The sequence below is a fragment of the Danio rerio genome, chromosome 5 (genome assembly GCF_049306965.1).
Source record: "Danio rerio strain Tuebingen ecotype United States chromosome 5, GRCz12tu, whole genome shotgun sequence".
NCBI lineage: Eukaryota > Metazoa > Chordata > Actinopteri > Cypriniformes > Danionidae > Danio > Danio rerio.
In genome coordinates this window covers 42,239,705-42,262,231 of record NC_133180.1, presented here as the reverse complement: position 1 = coordinate 42,262,231, position 22,527 = coordinate 42,239,705, and the positions used below count along the sequence as shown (strand labels likewise).

The following is a 22,527-nucleotide window of genomic DNA, read 5'->3' as shown; positions in this document are numbered from 1 at the left end:
GTTGGACACTACTTAAGACCAGATCGATATAGACGTGTATGACAAGAGCACACACAGTCGAAGACAAAATTATTAGTCTTCCAGTGAAATTATTATTATTATTATATTTCCTAAGTGATAACAGGGCATATTTTCACAGTGCAGAGAATCTTATTTTAGTTTGGCTGGAATAAAAAAAAAGTTATTTAAAAATATATTTAAAAATTATTTGTTTAATAATTTTACAAATGTAATAACTGCTAAGGCCAATAATATTATTGTTATTAATATTATTATATCTATTATATTTTAAAATGTGCCGAGGAAAAAAAATCACTGTTCAACAGCACTTGAAAAATTTTGAAAATGAAAACTTCTCAGGGAGGCTAATAATTTTTCTCCTTATACATATTAAACATACTACTGAGAAGGTTTATATAAAATAACAAAAAATGTGACATGTTTTCAGAGAAATATGCTTAAATTAATTTTAGACAACACACAAAAAAACTGATTTTTTATCACAACAAATAAAACGAATCACAAAAGTGCACTAAGCACAAAAAGTGCTCTATTTGACATTATTTTTATTTAAAATGTGGAAGAAATTTTAGCAGACCATTATATAATATATAAACAAATATTAAATATTATTCAAACTAATGTTCTATTTTTTAGGGGTTTTTAGGGGTTATTATGATATAGGACAGTGGCGATTTCAAACAGGAAAGCATTGGGAGTAGAGAGAGGAAAAGTAGCGGCAAAGGACCTCGAGCCAGGGATCGAACGCAGGTCGCCGTTGACACATCTGTGCTATACTGTATGTCAGCGCACTTTATCACTAGGTTATTGGCGCCAACCTGATGGTCTGTTTTCATAGCATATTTTTTTTCATTTGAATTTTATCATATTTCATATATCCATTCCATTTTCTTTTTGAAAACATTTAAAGTAAAATAATTGATTGTTCAGTGAGGAGAAACTAAAATACTTATTTATAATGTTTATAAACATTTTAGTTTTATTTAGGGCTTTACCATTTTTTCAAAACTGAAATATGACCGGTGTTTCAAGTGTCTATTTAATTTAAATGCGCGATTGTGGATTGCACAAACATGCCTGACTATTTGTTATTTAGGAAGTACAGAGAAAAAGTGTCTCACTCTGGGACATGCATTTGCATCTTGAGAGCTTCTCAAATATATAAAAGCCCATTTGTTCTGATGCTACCAAATATTTCACATTTGAATGCTGTAAAAACCTAATTCTTAACAAGAAACTGTGGTCTTTAAAATCCATTATTGAAACAATATATCTCAGAGATCTGTAGGTTATTAGCAGAAACTGATTTCTCAATTCAGCACTCAGAGTGGATTAGTCATTAGATTCTCCTCTTCCTGACCAGCATATGGCTCTAATACTCTTGGGTCCATGAACAGTTAATCAAAACGGTAGTATAACTCAGACTCCACAGATGGAAATGCACATATCCGCCTCTAAACCAATATAAAGCTGCGTGAATAAATCATAGGTAACCAATGTGAGGCAGTTGGAAACTGTTCTCTCTGTACAAATAAATAATGCAAAGCAACATGACCAAGCAGTAAAAGCAAGAAATTCAGACACACGAATTCATGTTCAAAAAATTAAAATAACTCTGCATGGCCGCTCAATATTTCTCAATGTTTTATTTTCTGTAAAGTTTTTTAATATAACCCTTACTCGGGTCCACAAAGCAGTGAATCATTTTCATTAGTAGGTTTGTGCATGCACTAATCTAAGGCTGCATGCACAATACATTCTTTTAGACCAGTTTATCCCAGTTTTCCCCTTCGGACAAGTGTAGGAAAAATCTTGCTTTCTGAAAAAAAAATCATCTCAGTTTTTCAAAGGTGCTTGATATGTTTTGAGGGATATAAACTGTATTCTTTTATATTTTTGACAATATTTGTACAGTAGACATAAAATATATAAGGTATTATGCGTAGTTTATTTGATTTTAATTTTGCATCTAAAAATATCTCAACATAATTGTACATGTAGATTGCTGTAGCAAAGTAATGCATTATGGCATTATAACATCATTTTACATATAGGTTGCTGTACCAAAAGAATGCATTATTACATTACAACGTAATTGTACATGTAGATTGCTGTAGCAAAGTAATAACATCATTTTACATGTAGATTGCTGTAGCAAAGTAATAACATAATTTTACATGTAGATTGCTGTACCAAAGTGATGCATTATGGTATTATAACAATTTTACATGTAGATTGCTGTAGCAAAGTAATGTATGACTTGTAATCTCGTAATCTATTAATACATAGATGTTGCTCAGTATTATCTACTAAAAATTCCTCAACAGATGTGGAGTCTATACATTTTACACTTTTGAATGATATATTGTTTGTCTTGATTGCTTTATGTTTAGACTAGGATATTATGGTTTAAAAACTGAATGCTTAATGGTCCCACAGGCTTTAAATTCCTTTTAATCTAATACACTTTTTTTACGTAACGAAAAACTAAAAACTGATAAAATATGTATTCAACAACAATCTTCATTCTTTCCAGCAATATAGTTTGTCACAAATAGTTTAGGATTTAATGGCAACAAAGTGGTGTAAACTTAAGTGTTCTGATGGCAGGATGGTGACAGTTACCTGAACTTCTACTTTGACATTAATACAAAACTAAACTGAATTCGTTTTGATTTAACTAGAACCAGCATTCAACCGTTATTCTCCTGCCTGCCTGACATGTTGAAAAGTTCCACTGTCTGAAATATTGTTTTGGCTTTTTATTCTTTTCTTCATCTATGTTAAGCTTCTACTAAACTGTAAATGCGCTCCAAAAATAAAGATTGACTTCTATTGCGATTTAAAAAGGAACCAGATATCAAAATAAAAAACTCCAGTATTGTAAGCCCGGGTTTAACTAACTAGCTAGAAAAACCATTTAGTAGTGTCTGATGTAATCACTGTGAGGGACTAGACATGCAAATCTTCAATATCGGTTGCAACGTCATCTTTTTTCTTTTAACACATACTCAGGGAAACTGAATGATGCCAGTACTTGGACAGTGAAAGTCACCATTTACAAGTACCAGTGAGCAGCTGCATTACAGCATCAGTAGAGTTTATTACCCGAGACCACCAGCAGTAAGTTCATATCACTTTCACCCACAGTAACGCTGGCCAACACTAGCAAACAAAGAAGGAGCCAGAGCCCTGAATAGATCTGTGATGGATGAGCTTGTGTTGACTGCCCTGTGCAATAAGATTTGCTGTGTTTGTGTGTGTGTGTTTTGTGTATGTATAAGTGTGTGAGGAGGGGCTGGTGTTTCCCACAGTTTGTGTGCACTGAAGGCAAGGGGCTCTGTCATATCAACAGTGCAGCTCCTGTGTGAGCAAACCTTTTATGGTCTTTGACAGTCAGGCTCAAGATGGCTCCCATACCACACAGCCTGTATTAACCAAATGCTAAAGCTGACCATGTTACATTAGCCGAAATACCAAACAACCATTCCAGCAAACATCAAGACACAATTCAGCTACCAAGTAGCCATGGGACTTCTTTCAAGGTATACCATTGTTTGGAATAGTCAAGGTTTTAAAACCGCCAAGATTTTCTGTTATACCGTTATTAAAGTATGTGTACAATTCTTTAAAAATTATTTTTAGACAACAGTACCTCCAGCAGAAATATATATCTAAAGATGCTGTATCAAATTGTAAATAAATCTGTGTTTTTGTAACTAAGGAAGACAAAAGATGCCAATGATTAATTTTTATTATTTAGCCTGACATGTTTACTGCTTAAAAATACTTTAAATGTTAACTCATTTAAAGTATTTTTAATACTTTAAAAATGATGTTTTAATACTTTAATACTTTTTAAATGGTTCTAACTCAGACATTTAAAAAGAAAATATATTTTAGAGCAGTATTCACAGCATTGTGAAACCCGGATATTTTTATCCAAGGTTATCATACCGTCAGAATCTTGTACTGTCCAATGCCTACTCACAAGACAATGATATTTTATGCTCTAGTCATGACAGTATTAGCACTATATTTAGATACTACACACATATGAATCAAACTTTAGCAAGGTCTGCAATACATCAGAGCTGGGTATATCACTTATGAATTGTAATCAGTTACTGATAACAACTTGCACAACAAAATTTGTAGTCAGTATTACAATGTCTTAGACGAAACATTTATGGTAACATAATCTAACTACTTTTGGATTGCATTTAGATTACTTTTGTGCTTACCCTTATTTGATGTCACATATAATAGTAGGATAATCCTGTACTATTTTGAACAAAGAAAAATGTTTATTCCATTCTTTATAACCAACAACAGCGTCTTTTAAAGATCAGTGTATGAACAGACAATACTTCAAAATGCTAACACCTTGTTCTTATTGTATGCTGATAGTAACATGTAATTGTTTAAAATAACAACTAATGACTTTAAATTATTTATCTAAAATTTAGTACAATTATAAAACAACGACAATACAATAAACTATTTAAAAAAACATGAAATTGATTACAAAATATCTAAAAATAAATGAATAAATTAAGCACTACTAAAAATAAAAGTGTATATTACTGAATCAATGAAAGACGTACTTCAGCAACTTTACAATCAAAAACGAGCACTGTTTACGCAGAAAGTTTATTATAAACACATTAAACATTATACAAAAAGAAAAAAATCAGGAGAATCAATGATTTGTGAACTACCTATTGCAGTGTATAAACAATATGTAATCCTGTACTCCAAGTCTGATTCTGAGTATTTAAAAAAGTAGTTCACTTTAATTAAAAGGACTTGATTTTAGGAATCTGACCTAATTATCTAGATTGCTGTACTTATAATCTGTTACTGCCCTGCTCTGTGAGCTATCTAACCTTCTAATAACCAGTATGTTTGGTTTAAAGGATTTGGAGCTTCATTTCATTCCACGCAAGGCTTATTGTTTGTATTGTCAGCTCCGACAGACACATTTTTCACGTAGGCTACATTGTATATCCCTTGGTCATGTCTTGTTTGGTTTATCAGACCTTATAAGTGGGCGAAATATGTGGCAGTGTGTGTGTGTTCGGTAAAGCTCAGCAGTTCATACAATAATGCTGACGTTAACAGTGCACTAGTAGAGTAAAAGATGACGGGGCACATGACTGTCTACATGTCTAGTCTAAAAATGACTACTCCTCAATTTGAATCCTACAAAATCCCAAACTAAACTGCAAGTTTAATTTGTAAAGCAGTAGCTTTAATACCGGGTATCAAGGTAAATTTACTGAGTGTTTTCAGAAGCTTATATTGTGCTGACACGCACAGTCGAATGTAAACAAAACAAAGACTATTGGAGTATGAGTAAATTCAAAAATACATATTTTAGATGATCTACTACTTGCAGTTTTTTCTTTGTTTATGAAATTTCCACTTTTTTATTTTGAGATCTGTTCATTTATTTATTTGTTGCAGGATAGTTCACTTATTCTATTTATATATAAATTATCAGGTCATATCCAAACTTAAAAAAAAAAAAAGAGTCCAAACAAAATTGAACTTACTGATATCCGCAGAATGGAAAAAAGTTATTTTTCAAAATACGTTCTTTAGTTCTTATTTCCATGAAAAAAGAAGCCAAACAGGTTTTGAAAGACATGAGGGTGAGTAAACAAGTGTGTTAACATACATGTTTTTACCCTATCATGTCGATTATGATTTTTCAAAGAGAAATATATCTTAAAACGTTTCTTGACCTAAGAAATTACAAAAACATGTTTTCATCGAAATGTTTGTCCAACACATTCTCATCCAAACATGTTCTCACCCAAAAATGATTTCTGAAAAATTGTTGCAAACAATTTATATAGGTTGAATTTAAACAAGCTAATTATATTTAGTACTTTTCAATTTACAGCTGCAATCAGAATTATTAGCCCGCCTGAATTATTAGCCCCCGTTTATTTTTTTACCCTCAATTTCTGTTTAACAGAGAGAAGATTTTTTCATTTGCATTTACATTTAGCAGACGCTTTTATCCAAATCGACTTACAAATGAGGACAAGGAAGCAATTTACACAACTATAAAAGCAACAATGAACAAGTGCTATAGGCAAGTTTCAGGTATGCAAATAAAGTGTAAGAAGCAAAAGAGTAGTAATTTTTTTTTCAACACATTTCTAAGCATAATAGTTTGTTCTGACTATTGGAAAAATATATAGCTTAATGGGGGCTTAGTATTTTGACCTTAAAATATTTTTGAAACAATTAAAAGCTTTTAGAAAAAATATGATCAGACATACTGTGAACATTTGCTTGCTCTGTTAAACATCATTTGGGAAATATTTTAAAAAGAAAAAAAATCAAAGGGGAGTTAATAATTCTGACTTCAACTGTAGTTTGTTTACATTCAGCCCAAACAAATTGTTTGAAACTACTTAACTTTAATCCAAGAAATCATCTTTGAATATTTTTTTTTTAGTGCACCAGAAATGAACGTGATTTTTTGTAAAGTTATATAAAGGGAGTTTCCATACATTGTTGTGTTATTGATTAGCTCACAAACTAGTAAAACAGGTTATGGAATGAATCAGCTGATTTTTGAAAGCTATCAGCATACTAGTGAGCACGAGCGACAATATTTGTCTGAACTGTCCCTTTAAGGTATGTTCCATCATTCTATACAAGCTCTATTAGAAAAGCACGCATCTCATCTAATTGCTATCTAGTTTCCAAATCTGTACTTAACCTGCTTCGGCAATAGTTTAACTTCATTATAATAACCTAATTTATATAACAGATGATCACGAAGTGCGCTATAAATCAACGGACATATGGAGCAAGTCTTTAAATGGCAGGAAATCACTGGCTTCTTCTCATCAATTCTCTTCACCTGTCAGCGATCACAAAGGGAGGACTGCACTGTCACATCACAGCGTGCGGCAGGAGGGGGCGGGGCTTGAAACAACACATCCAATGGGCTCCTTTGTAACAAATTCTTGCTGTACAAGTAAGATGGATAAATAATTAAAGGGATAAGGTCACTCCTGAGAGAGAGGAAGGGGACTATGAAGGGATGGAGAGGCAGGAGTGGGGAAACGAGGAGGGGGTCAGGCTATTAAATTTATGACTCAAAGTGCCACATCATCAGTGGGGGATGCCATTTCCTGCCAGAGGAGGGGGGCCAACTAACATTGCAAAAGCAGATGGTGAAGATATCACCACAATTTATACCTTCAAACACAACTCGCATATTATCTCCTGTGACAACACAACAAGGCTCTTATTTAGGAGAAGAGAAATACAAATAATTGTGACCAATAATATATTTGTCACCGCTCCTATATATGTTTAAGTAATAAAAACATTAATTGTTACAGTGTTACTTTAATAAGATTATATAAGTCAAAAACAGTTCCAATCCCAGGGAAAGTTTCTTTAAGTAAAATTGCGTAAGTAATGACATAACAGTAATGAATAATGTAGATGCCAAACATGTAATAAAGGACAGTCTGCACACTACCCATCGGAGAGAGATTGCTGGGAAATGTGCATTTAGTGTGTTGAAAATGTCAAAAATATGGCCATAATTTAATGTTAACCAAACCCATTTCTCATACTGTAAATATGCTGATATCAGTGGAATCATGATACCACAGCCTAAACTGAAATATTCTGTGTTAAAACCAATATTATCACAACTTTTTTTAGCATATCTTATTCCGGCAAAAATAGAGAAGTGTAATTAACCATAGTTCTTATTTGAAGACATTGCCAAGAGCCATCGCTGCTGGTCTGATCCACACCCATCATTGCTTTTCAGTACACTTTGTTTATTTATTTTTGTCTTCTTTTATTAGCTTCTGATGTTCATCAAGACTGCAATTACTTGATCCAAAATTTGTCCTTGATATTTTAATATATTGTAAAAGTTCAAAATATTAGATGGTATTCCTGTGATGGAAAATACAGATTTTTAAGAGTCATTATTAACAGCAATTATTGAAAACAAAAAAGTCTTAACTGTCATTTTTTTATCACTTAAATGCTATTTAAAGCTTGTTATTTCTTTTTTTTTTTTTTTATTTCTACTGGCCTCAAACTTTGAGTTTATTTGTTCAACCCAAATAAATTATTTACAACCACTTAACTTTAAAAAAATTGTAAATGCAAGGAATAATCTTTGAATTATTCTTTTCAGTTTACCAGGAAATACCCAGATTTTTAAAATAAAGTTATATAAAGGCAGTTTTCATTCATTGTCGATTCATTGATTAGCACACAAACTAGTAAAACACTATATATAATATATTGTAAAAGTTCAAAGTATTAGATGTTATTGGAAAATCCAAATTTTTAGGAGTCCTTAATAACAGCCTTTATTAGAAAATAAATGTAAAAGTCTTTACTCTCATTTTTTATTAATTAAATGCTAAATATTCCCAGAGATGGGTTGCGGCTGGAAGGGCATCCGCTGCGTAAAAACTTGCTGGAAAAGTTGGCGGTTTATTTCGCTGTGGCGACCCCGGATTAATAAAGGGACTAAGCTGACAAGAAAATGAGATGAGATAAATGCTAAATAAAGCTTGTTATTTCTTTAAAAAATCATACTTGCCTCAAACTTTAAAATATTACATATAGAAGTAATTCTATGTAATTATTTGTTTTAGTTTTTTTTTAACCTTTAATTGGAAAGGACAGTGGAAGATACAGACAGGAATGCACTGGGAGCAGAGAGAGGGGAAGGGTCGGCAAAGGACCTCGAGTGGGGAATCAAACTCGGGTCGCTGTGAGCACCACGGTGCTACAGTATATGTCGGCGCACTTAACCACTAGGCTATTGGCACCGCGTAGTAGTAATTCTAAGATGTTATTCCAGTGATGGAAAATCATTAACAGCATTAAATTTATTCGCAACAAATGTAAAAGTATTTACTGTCATTTTTTATAAATCGAATGCATCTTTGCTAAATAAAGCTTGCTATTACTTTATAAAAAGTTGACTGTTCTCACATTTGAGTTAGTTTTTTTAAATTCAACTTAAAAAAATTGTTTACAACCACTGAACTTAAAAAACAAATCGTAAATCCAAAGAATCATCTTTGAATCATTCTTTTCAGTGCACCAGGAATCAACCAGATTTTTTTTTATAAAGTATTATAAAGGCAATTTTCATACATTGTTGGCTTATTTATTAGCACACAAACTAGTAAATTAATATTTTAATATATTGTAAAAGTTCAAAACATTAGATGTTCTTCCTGTGATGGAAAATCCTAATTTTTAAAGAGTCGTTAACAACAGAGTTTATTGAAAACAAATGTAAAAGTCTTTACTCTCATTTTTCTTATCAAGTAAATGCATCTTTGCTACAGTAAATAAAGCTTGTTCTTTCTTTAAAAAAAATCAAATTTCAAACTTTGAAACAGTATATATAAAAGTAATTCTAAGATGTTATTCCTGCATGTAATGGAAAATCGTTAATAATACTGCATTTATTGGACACAAATGTACAAGTCTTTACTCTGGCTTTTTTTTTAATCTATTAAATGCATCTTTGCCAAATATAACTATTTATTTCTCAAAAAATAAATGAAATCTTCTTCTTTGAAACAACAGTACATGTAGCAGTAATTCTAAGCATGGCATACAATAGTAGCTAAAACATCAGCGGTGTGTTTACTCGTTATAATCTTAAATAAATAGATGTATATGTCTCCAGAATGCATGTTACGCTCGCTTCTGCTTGTAAAGGCCATCTGGAAATGATCTGCTGCACAGCATTGGCCTGTCAAATTTACTGTTGATCATAAAACATTTGTCTAAGCAGATGATACACAGCAGGAGCGCAACGTATAAGCCAACAAAACGACACTGACGGAAGAGGCCTTTAAGTAACAGCTTTACGGCACTGCCTCTGAATTATTAAAGAGAGGGAATATGAGTCGTGGTCAGCTCTGAGCAATACGGCACATTTCTCCGGCATTCAACAAAGAAGTGGAACAAACACGAGCTAGTCAGAACGTGGAGACGCAGTTGAGCGGTGAGTGATGAGAGGTGAAAGGTGAGCACTATATATACACACGTCCACACACACACACACAACACGCCATCGACAGACATCACACCCTCCTCAGAAAGGCATGTGGGATTATTCATACATTACACACTCGATATATTTTCATGGTCAAATGGCACACTAGTAGGATTGAAGAAGGCGAGGATTGTTCTGCCGATCACCTTACGGGACAGTGTGTGCCGCGTTGGGCTGATCGTTTCCCTAAACCCTTTGATCTCCTTAATGATCAATGACCGAGTGAGGAATCTATGCGCAGCAAGGCTGGTTTTATGGCGATGAGAGGGGGCGAGCTCCACAAATAGGTCAAAGGTCATCAGATTCTGCTTATGCTAAACAGAAACGAAGAGTCAGCAAGCCCATGTTAGATTTCACAGAGGCAAATGCTGATTAGAGAGGATCATGTTTCTTTGGGAGCCATCTTAAAGTGACAGTAACAGTTTATTTTTTTCTGAGTCTGGTTTAACACTTAAAATTAAAGACACTGATCACACAAAAAATTATTTATTGATGTTTTTTCACCTTTCATGAGTTTAAAACTTCTGTGGAACATTAAAGATATCCTGAACAATGTTGTAAAGTGGCAGCCGTTTACTTTTTTGTTTTCCTACTATGGATATCAATGGATGCCACTTCTCAATATCCTTCAAAATATCTTTGTTTGGGAGCACTGTAAAAAATGCTGCGCAATCGATTTGTGTTGGGACAACATGAAGGAATTAAGTTAGCTTGTTAGTTTTTACAAATTTAACTGGATTTAACATAAAACAATAAAGTTGTCCCAAAAAAATTCAAATAAGTAGTTTGAACAAACACCAAACGTCAATTATCTGAGTGTGGGTGTTCAGCAGAAAAAAGAAACTCGTAAAGTTTTAGATGCACTTGATGGAAAATAAATGGTGAATGATATAAAATTTTTGGCAATGCATTAATTAACAAAACAACATAGAATAATAGAGGTTAGTTATATTAAAAGGTGCTTTAAATGCTACAAAATCCAAATATTCAAATATTTAGGCAAAATAAATAATTTTTAAACACTTTTAAATATTAACATAAGGTCAGTAATATTTCTCTTAAAGCAAAATTCAAATTATTGTACGAAGAAAAAATTTAATTGAGGGGACAACAAAGACAATAAACAACAACAACAAGGGAAAATTAAAGATTTTTCAGATGTTTGAAGAGTTTAAATATGTTTTTGTTCTTTAGAATTTCAATCCATAGCAAATCGTAGCAATCGATGTTTCCTAAACTAATATTTTAATATCAAAAGCAAAATCTGAAGGATCGTGTGACTCTTAACACTGAAGTAATGACTGGGCATGGGCTGGTATAAGTTTCTGGCGGTATGATAACTTTGGATAAAAATATTACCGTATCACAGTATTGAGATTACTGCTCTAAAATAAGTTATTTTTAAATTTCTGAATCTGAGTAAAAGACAACAACAAATTTAACACAATATATTTTATTTTAGGAAAGATTTAAAATCCTTTGGAGCAGTAAACATGTCAGGCTAAATAATTAAAATAAATTATTGACTTCTGCTCTCTTCATTAGTTTCAAAACCACGGATTTCTTTACAACACATAAAAACCTTACATATACCTTAGGAACAGCATAACAGATCATTTTAGATAATTTTAAAACCTTGACTTTTCCAAACAACGGTTATCCTTGAAACCGGTTATCGTCCCATGCCTAGTAATGACTGCTAAAGTTCAGCTTTTGCCATCTCAAAAATAATTAAATTGTAACATTTTAAAACAGACTTATTTTAAGTGAAATTCTCATTTTTAAAATGTAGTATGCCTTAACGCGTAATTGTGTAGTAAGGTCTCTGCACAAGCTACTTCCTCTCTGCTATGTGCTGTAAATTTTTATTGGTCAGCGTTCACCCCCCAAGGACAGGCCAGATCCAGCACACATGCCTTATGCTTTCTCTGACGCCAAGGAGAAACCAGTTTCTAACTTCAACCCAAACCATAGAGGCCTTTACTGGATGTTTCCTTATTTCTCAAAAAGCTTCATTATTGATCCTTCATCCCCCTCACGAGCAGCCTTGAATAATCCTTTCCCTCTCAGTTCTTTTCTACACAGTTTATCATGAGCACTGAGGGGGAGCGAATGGAATCAAGGAAGGTAAACAAATCCATTATCTTGTCAAAATTCTATTTAACTTCATTAGGCCTCATCCTAGGAGAAGTGGATAATGTCCTTCGTTGATAACATTGGCTGCTTTTTAACAGTGCGGTCAATCATGATTGGACATGTTTCGACCCAAACGACTTCATCAATACGCAAAAACTATGCATGGCTGCACTTTTATTTGTATACGGACAAAAATCATCAGACATTATCTGTAATTTCAGCAACTTTTTGCTGCTTTTAGTTTATTAGATAAACGTGTTGTGGACAGATACTCGCTTTGACGCCTGATTTAATGTGCTGTTTGGTTAAAGATAGGCAGGACAAACCACACTGAGGATGTACAGCTCTCTAGGTCAGCGGTGGATCTATGGCATTACGAGATACATCTGGTTTGTATTGATTTAGCGAGGACTTCAATCAGAATTTACTGATTGCTTCCCTGTACCTCTCTGAGGGAGGAAGGGGCCAGAAAGGATCTAGAGTATAACACGGATATGACTTTTAGCTCTATTATTCCAATTGTGTTCACCTATATATAAACCTAGATACTTGCTGTACTGCCAGACTGTTTGAAGGAATTAATTCTCACCTGTGAAACAAAGAGAGATGGAGACGATGAAGCTAACTAACAGATTAAATCTGAGAGGAAATTAAGCCTGATGGTATTCTTGTAATATAACTATTTTTATTTAATGTATATGCACTTTTTTTACATACTCAACTAAACATTTACTTCTACACAATAAGCCTGTTTCAAGCTGTGTCTTTCTATGCAGAATTGCCATTATTTCACGTGAATACTAAATGGAACGAGGTACAAAAAGAAGTGCAATTGATAAACACAGGCATTTACAACAAACATTCAATAGGTGCAATCACAGGATCCCGACACGCTTACTTAAGACTCTTACACAATATTGAAATCTTCCACAAATGCTGTGGACAAAAGCAGCGTCTGCTCTTTACTTTATTGTGAACTGAAGGTCAGAGTCCGCTTTCTTTTTGCTCTGCTGACAGTTGGGATTTGATTGGTTCAACACGGTCTGTTGTTACCATAACTCACATTAAAATTTTTATATTCTTAGAAATAATCTATGTTCCTCAATTTCCTGCTTAAGTCTTCATAAGCACTCATACAGCTATATTATATGACATATGGCCCCTATGAAAAGAGATATTATGATATATGTTACCTATAAGGCCATATTTCACTTACGTACACTCTTTGGGTAGATTAAAAAAAAAAAAAGATGTTTATACCATCTCTTTTTTTTCTATCACTTTGTTTTTTACCTGTTGCAAAATAATAATAAAATTAAAAATAAAATTGTTTTGAAAATATGTGCACAAGCTAGATATATATTCATAAATGAAACTGTTATATATTATATTATAGCAGGGGTGGCCAAACTTTTTCTAATGAAGGGCCAAAAACCAAACTTGATTGAAGCTAGTGGGTCAAAAGTAAATAAAGTTGCCATGGGTAATTTCCTAATTTATTTTATAACATAAGAAAAAAACTGAGGAACATTGCTTTATAATAACTTATAATTTTTTTTTTTTTACATTTTATAATGAACTTATTACAGTAAAAACAAAAGCAATCTCATTTATAACAGATTGGAGTTACACTAGTTTTTGCCTTGATTTGCTCACTGATGCATAGTCCTCTATCTGTCGAGTGAAAGTATTTACATTTGAAAAACAACATTTTAATTAAACAACATTTAATTGAAACACTTCATTTCAGTTTTCAGCTCAGCAATAAAACAAGCGAACAAAAATTGTTACGTCAAAGTATAAATGACGATTTCTTTTAAACGCATCCGCCCCAACCCTCTCCATCTTTCTCACTCTCTTCTCAGATGGCATGGTGGGCAAAATCAAAGGTTGAAATGGGACAATATTGGCCCTCGGGCCCTACTTTGGGCATCTCTGTATTATACAGTTATATAATAACAGCAATATAGTGAGTAAGGCTGAGAGATTTGACTTAAATCAAAACATTTATTGATTGAATAATTTTCCTCTATTACAATATTAAATGAATATGTTATTTTAAATACTTTTTTTTTTTTTTACTTTTTTTCTCTTATTTATTATAAGCTTTGTACTTTGAATATACTCAAATATTTAACATGGGACTTTTTTACATTTCTCATCTTTGTAATATTAAAACAGCTGAATAAAATAAACTGTTTATTGTTTGAGTAATTTTTGTAAAAATATTGCCATTTTAAAAATAACCAGCATGTGAAAAAGATCAAATAACTTGTATCCTATGAATCGTATTTACATAATGCAATTTAAAAAGTAAACGTTCTTCAAAACTATATACATTCATTTAATACAGTTTGAAATCATAAAAACTATGTAAGTAACAAAAGCTCAGTCAATTCCTTTTTTTATTTTATTGTAGACCATAGAACAAATTTCATCTGTTACAGTTTCTGATTTTCAGTTAATCTTTCTTTCTTTTTCGATTAATCATCCAGCCCTAATTGTAGACTAGATTCTTCTTACTTTTTCTTAAGACTTTTAGAAGTTTACACTAAAATAACCAGTGAATGTTAGAAACACCTAAAGATAATAATACCATTAATTAATTTCTTCAAACTAAGACAATCAGAACAATTCTACTTCTGCATTTTTGGTCAGAAAACATAACAAATGACCTTCTTTTTTAAGCATCGTGTGAAACAATGCATTCACTCAAACTAGCGAACTGGAGGAAATTAACCTTCCTGCTTCTGAGGATATGTGCTTGAGAAATTCTCTCCACAGTAAAAAATGGACAGTTCAGATTAATTTAAAAATACCTCATGTCTCTATTTTTCTTCACATTTCCTCGCAAAACACATTTCTCTGCCTGTTTTCCCCCTGTGGGTGTTCACTGTTGCTTTTTATTTCAGAGTGTAAATATTTTAGGTTACGGCCATCTTTAACAACTGAACCAGACTGAAAAAACACAAACCCTCTGAGCAAAACGCAACACAAGCTTGTTTTCATTTCAAATATTTCATAGTTCCCTTCAGACCTGATAAATCATCTTTACAGCAGGCGGAAAGGGACTGGGTGCAGGGCAAAATCTGTAAAATAAACAATCCTTGGGATCCAGAGGCATCTGATGCCGTTTCACCTATATTAATTGTTGCCTGTTTCTCCTCTGTCATGGCACCAGCAGCAAAAGGGTCTGTTTTACTGACCTACAAATCTTTTAGCAGGTAGGTGTGGACGCCAGTTGGAAGTCAATGACAGCCATGGCAAAACTACCAAAACTGCTCTTCTTAAATGAGTGAAATGATCAACGGCTGGAAAACCGAGCTGTCATCTGCATTAAAGCGTTCGCTGTAATTGAGCTCTGTTTCATGAAGGTGGGGAATGCTGTATCACATGCCTGTGGAATTCAGGCTCTAATTGACCCTTGAATTCATTGCCGGCCATTAAAAACAAAGCAGGCCTTCTATGCCGCATGTGGGTTGTGAACTATGTAGGGCACTGGCCGGTCAGTTGAGTAGCACTTATTCATGAATGCAGCAACTGGATTAAATTGGACCTTGATAGTATCACACTTTGGAGTTAAGACAAACATTACATTGTCTCACGAGTGGCTTGCTAACGTATTTGCTGCTGAATACATACTTGACTGGAATGAAGGAATCGTGTTTGCGTTCATGCATGTGTTTTACAACTACTTGTGAAAACCAGAGGCTAACAAACCACACCCAAATATGAACATTTGGCCATTATTTACTCATCTTGATTTCCAAAATTTATTTTTCTACTTTTATAAATGAATTATAATTGTTATGTTTTGAGTTTTTTATAATTAAGAAAATGTAGTGTGAAACATGAATTTGAGTCTGACATCATTTGCATCAACAGCATCCTAAAAATGTGGCGATAAAGTTAAAACTTGTGTATCATGACCTTTTCATTTTAAAAAATTAAATACATACAATCAAATCTAATTGTTTTAGAATAACTTTCAAACAAGAAACGCTGCAAAAGACACAAATTTAACAGTCAATCGTGTCTGACTAGAATGTGTCCATAGAAAAACAAAGGGAAGTCTATGTAGTCGAATAAATAAACAATATTTTGTGTCAACATGCCCTTATTGGGTTTTTTGTCCTAAAAACAAAAAGCCAAAGGTCTTCAAAACCACACTGGATACTAGGGCCGCACGATCATCAAAACTGAATCAAAATTAATTCTGAACTAGGGCTGCACGATACTGGAAAAATCTAGCATTGTATATTTTGCAATATACAGTTGAATTCAGAATTATTAGCCCCCATTTATTTTTTTTACACAATTTCTGTTTAACGGAGAGCATATTTTTTCAGCACATTTCTAATCGTAATAGTTTTAATAACTCATTTTTAATAACTGATTTCTTTTATCTTTGCCATGATGACAGTAAATAAAATTTACAAGATATTTTTCAAGACACTTCTGTACAGCTTAAAGTGACATTTAAAAGCTTAACTAGGTTAATTAGGTTAACTAGGCAGGTTAGGGTAATTAGGCAAGTTAAGGTATAATGATGGTTTGATCTGTAGACTATAGAAAAAATATATAGCTTAAAGGGGCTGATAATTTTGTCCCCAAAATGGTGTTTAAAAATTTAAAAGCTGCTTTTATTCTAGCTGAAATAAAACAAATAAGACTTTCTCCAAAAGAAAAAATATTATCAGACATACTGTGAAAAATTCCTTGCTCTGTTAAACAATTTCGATTTGATTCTGTAGTGGGAGTGCATCTTCATAAAACCTAATAAATTTTTGGGGGTCCCTCAAAACATTTTCGATGTGGTCTGTGCTATTTGCAGTGCATTTCTGTATTTACGTGTGTTGTGAGTATTTTCATGCATAACAATCTATGAATACAATCAAGGAAAAGATACAATTGGAGTATTGTTTTATCGTTTTCCGAGTCTAACAGTATTTAAGCATTACAATGAAATTAATCATTGTTGAAGTCACAAATGGTACAATTTTTTATGTTGAATGGTTAAATTCTTATGCTTTTAAGGTCATTACACAATCACAGGCATCCAAAACGCATGCAAATGATGAATTATAATACAAACTCAACATTGCATATCCTGCGATGTGACTATTGCAAAGAATTCTATTGGGATATCGATGCTGAAACAAAATTCTGTGCAGCCCTATTCTGAATCTTGATTAATTAAAAACTGCGACTGTCATGAAGGCCAGAGGGCACTCTCACATGAAAAACTCCAAACATCCACGAAATAAAAACTCAGGAAATCCCCATAGTGTTGCATTATAAACAGAAGATTTAACTGCTTTCGTTGTTTTAGCATGACTAATCATCGGACGACTACAGAATCATTTCAAAGAAGGATTTATTTTAAACACCCGACTGACATTTTGAAGTGAGTTTGGAGAAAAAAACATTTTTAAATGTGGTATTTCCACATGCTTTCAGATGTAGCAGAAAGACAGCCATAGTTCATTGAGAAGCTAGGCGCAAACAGCACAGAACGATTACCTTCATTTTCATAAAGACCAATTCAATTAAATTATTACATTTTTCATTAAATTATTAAATGTGAATATGAATTTGTTTTTGCATAGCTTGTCAGTAAACTACAGCTCTGTGTACCCTGAAAGCACATGCTGGGGATTTACCGATGAGATAAGAACCAGCTTTACAGATAAAATACGCACACAATCTTCTCCATTAATCGTGCAGCCCTTTTGGATACCACTGAATTAAAAAAATAATACACTTTCTGGTTTGAGTCCCTATAAACACTGTAGTATGAACAAAGATTGCACACTATTATTTCATCTGCAGCGAGAAGAAAAAAAAAAAAGGTCTTTGTTTTTATAATGTTGTCATCAGGACAGGCATAAGTTCTCCAGACTGTCACTACTGTTTGGGTGAAAGGGTTGTTACAGAGAGGCCCGGGGCCAGTAAAAGGGGGTGTGAGTGCAATTTGAACGAAGCAGAAATGAAGAATAGGGGGTGGGGGTGATTACTGACCTCCTGAATCAGAGACGAAGAGCCACCGCCACCGAAAGCAACACTCGAATCTTTCAGCTTCCTCCCTGGCCCGCTGCCTTGGCCTGACTGAACACATGTCAAGGGCACAACTCAAATCACAGACTGAGACGTACAAACAACTACATTTGACTCATGCTAATGAAGCTGGCAAAGAAAGACAGCATTTGTTTTAAACAAAGTAAAGTTCACAACACAAAACATTCTAGTGTTAGTTGCTTTAGTAGCAGACGATGCGCTTACAGGCAAGTGAGTTGGATTAGGCATAAAAATGTTGATATTTGCATTCACATTCACAGACAACAAGCCTTTCATTTTTTTTCTTTCCACCCCTAATTTTGCTCTTACATTCTTCTCCATTTCTATTCTCTTAATACGTCTAGTTTTTCAACCCTAAAAAGCTCCCCTCTGTGCTCCATTATCCAAAAGTCTCCTTTGGGATTAAGCAACAAGCTAATTTACTAATGTTACATGTGATCTTTAGCCCCGTGTGTATTTTTGAATCCGACTCAATGGGTCAGGCTGAGATTGCCCTCCATCTCATAAATGGTTCAACAGCCGAGGAAAAGGGTGTTACTACTAGCATTACACTTTTACAAAGACATACACAACTAACATAAAGATATCTCCAAAAGACAAAATCTTATCTTCCATTTAAAATCAGATTTTGACATTTCCACAAACTCAAAGATCCGACAGTAGATCCTAATCATGTGTAATGCAAAAAACAGTAAAAGCAAAAGTAAATCTGTTTTGTTGTTCTAAGCAGCTATGGCCACAACATATGATAACACCTTTTATCAAATTGTATTTATCTTCTGCTCCTACAAGGCCTACAACTACAACTCCTATAACCATCTGTGATAAATGAATAAATATACAATAGATAAATAAATAAATGCAATAATTATAAAAAAAAAAAGATTTGCTGTAGAAATGAAAAATTTGGCCAAATATTTTGACTAAAACTTTATATGATTTATATTATTGAATTTATTTTATGATTACAATGTACTATAAATATTATTAATTTATTTATTACTGTACAAAATTATGCAAGCAAATTTAAATATATATACATATATATATATATATATATATATATATATATATATATATATATATATATATATATATATATATTTATATATATATATATATATATATATATATATATATATATATATATATATGTATATTTCTAGACACAATAGTTTTAAAAACTTATTTGTAATAACTGATTTATTTTATCTTTGTCATGATGAAAGTAAATAATATTTGACTAGATATTTTTCAAGACTCTTCTATACAGCTAAAAGTAACATTTAAAGGGCTAACTAGGTTAATTAGGGTAACTAGGCAGGTTAAGGTAATTAGGCAAGTTATTGTATAACGATGGTTTGTACTGTAGACTATGGAAAAAAAATTTAGCATCAAGGGGCTAATAATTTTGTTCCTAAAATGGTGTTTAAAAAATTAAAAAACTGCTTTTATTTTAACCTAAATCAAACAAATAAGACTTTCTCCAGAAGAAAAAATATTATCAGACATACTGTGAAAATGTCCTTGCCCTGTTAAACATCATTTGGAAAATATAAAAAAAAATGAAAAAAAAAAAAATCAAAGGGTGGTTAATAATTCGGACTTCAACTATATATATATATATATATATATATATATATATATATATATATATATATATATATATATATATATATATATATATATACATACATACATATATATATATATATATATATATACATACACACACACACACACACACACACACACACACACACACACACATAATATATATATATATATATATATATATATATATATATATATATATATATATATATATATATATATATAATATAGCATATATATATATATATATTATCACATGTCATATACTGAACTTTTATTCTAGAAGAAAACCACTAAGACCCCTTAAACCTTTTCATTTGTTGGCAATGGCCGGTTTGTAACCACTTCATTATAAGCATGGCCTAATTACACAGCGAGCTAGACATTGAGCCAAGCCACCAAGTAGTCCGCTTTGCACATCCCTAACATTAAACACATCTTCAGGATATGATTGTGTTACATTACGCAGCAGTTTCATGCTCGGTGTGGTCAGACAAACTGTGTCATTGCAAACTTGTTGCATCACACCAAGATATATGATTGTGTATTATATAGATGTGTCTAAATTCTTGACCAAACCAACCATGCAGTAATAAACTCATATAAACACAAAGAACGCGTGTGTGAGTTTGTGTGTGTGGGCGATCATTAGGATGGGGGGGATGTGCAGAAGCAGCTAATCCTGTAAAGAGAGTATCTGATTCTGACCGTAAGCCCAAGTCACTCAATGCTTGATTCCTTGCTATCTTTCATTACAACTCTTCACCTTAATGAACGCTGACACGTGAGGCCATATGGGCCAGGACTGATGACATGAGACCTCAGCTGCTGCCTGCTGCCATCTAACACTCACTGCACTGACACTGACACAAGCAGAAATTACAACACTCTAAGTAGCACCGAAAACCAAAACATCAAGCCGCTGCTGCAATATGATCTAAACTGCTGAGCTTCAGATTAGCCTAAACGCACTGCAAAAGATTACGCATTCCTTCACTGGCAATTACTCTCGGACTGAGGGTAAAACGTCTCTGTGCGTCCATTAATAGCTCATTTACTTCAACTACCATGAGAAATGTATGATGAACCTTGCACAGTGTGTGCAGTGAATGACCCTAAAACAATACATCACATGCACAGCTAATGATCCTATATGACATTTCTGCACTCGATATGAAGAAAAACCCTGCACGATTATCGCACCATTTTCATGGATGTCAAAGTTCAGTCACCGCACAATCACAAAATGTTTTTATTGGCTCAGGTAATGTATATAGACTAGAAGGGAACAGAATGTTTTGTTTATATCCTGGACATAATGTTTGCATAGACTATGTCTGGTAACCATGATCACAAAGTGTATTGTGAAATCAATCTACAATGACTCACTACTAATAAACTATATTCTCATGTTTAAGATAACATGTGAATGAGCATTTCTTAAACTTCGTGAAGCTATGCGTGATGCTGTTTTCAACTAATCTTTAATTTAAAGTGTATAAAAAAAACACACTGTTTACTATTCGGACTAGTTGTTATTCCAATATTCCAAAATCCGAATCATATGGGCCACCTTCTGGTCACTTGACTCTGGCGTTCAGGAAATCACGCACTCTAAATTGTGTGTCTAAATGATGCCATGTGGTCTGAACACAACTGCTTGAAATCACACCTCATTCTTCAGATTAGGGGGAAAGTGTTGAAAAGCTATGGAGACCATTAACAGGGTAATGGTATGTATTACAGTCCACTACAAAACAGTAATAGTATGCTCTTACTCTAAGCTCTTATAAACACAACGGAAGTGAGTGTGTGTGTGTTGAGCAGGAGGTTCTAGTATTTGCTGAGTTTGTTCATTGTGTTGTGACTTCTGCTCTTAAATGTGGCATATACATTAAAGCAGCAAGGCAAACATATTCTTTATTATGCATTGTAAAAATGTTGTCAGATAACATAAAAATGTGCTTCAGGTTGTACACTTTACATAATAAAATGAGGCAATATGACCAAATTTACATGAACATTTGCAATGCAGTGGTAGTAAAATGTCAAATAAAGTAAAAAGCTTGTTGTTGTAATCAACAGTGTTCAGCAGTGCACTGATAATATAATATTACTTGCCCACCGTAGAAAGATAAACATTTAGCTCAGTTCAACAGCAGACACTACAATTCTAAAATGATTTAGAATAAATAAATAAATTAAATAAATACATCTAAATAAATAAATTAAATAAATACATCTGTATTTATTTAATTTAAATTAAATAAATAAAATAAATTAAATAAATTAAATAAATACATCTGCTTCTGAATTTGTGAATCTGTGCCTGGGCTGAATGATTAATCAAAACTGAAACACAATTGTGATGTGTAAAGTTAGAATGAGCTAAACAGAATGCGATAGTAATGGAATATAAATGTATAAATAAAGTAATGTTTATTTCCTGAAAGCATTTCAGCCCTGTTGAGCATGTTCTTGAACACTGCAGATTGGCCACTGTGTTCACGTGCTCAACAGTGAAGTGATGATTTTTAGAGCCAATCACAGTTATATCTGTTAAATGTGAACACAATGGCCAATCAGCAGTG

At 33.0% G+C, this 22,527-nt stretch overlaps 1 protein-coding gene across 34 annotated transcripts in view; it reads right to left on the bottom strand.

Moving 5' to 3' along the window:
- arid3c (AT rich interactive domain 3C (BRIGHT-like)) overlaps window positions 1–22,527 on the bottom strand; it is a 219,997-nt gene that overhangs the window by 72,249 nt on the left and 125,221 nt on the right. For 17 of the 34 annotated variants that reach the window (XM_073950907.1, XM_073950918.1, XM_073950908.1 and 14 more), the window contains one exon: window positions 18,266–18,352. In XM_073950907.1, coding sequence (XP_073807008.1) covers window positions 18,266–18,352 — 87 coding nt within the window. 34 annotated transcript variants of the gene reach the window in all.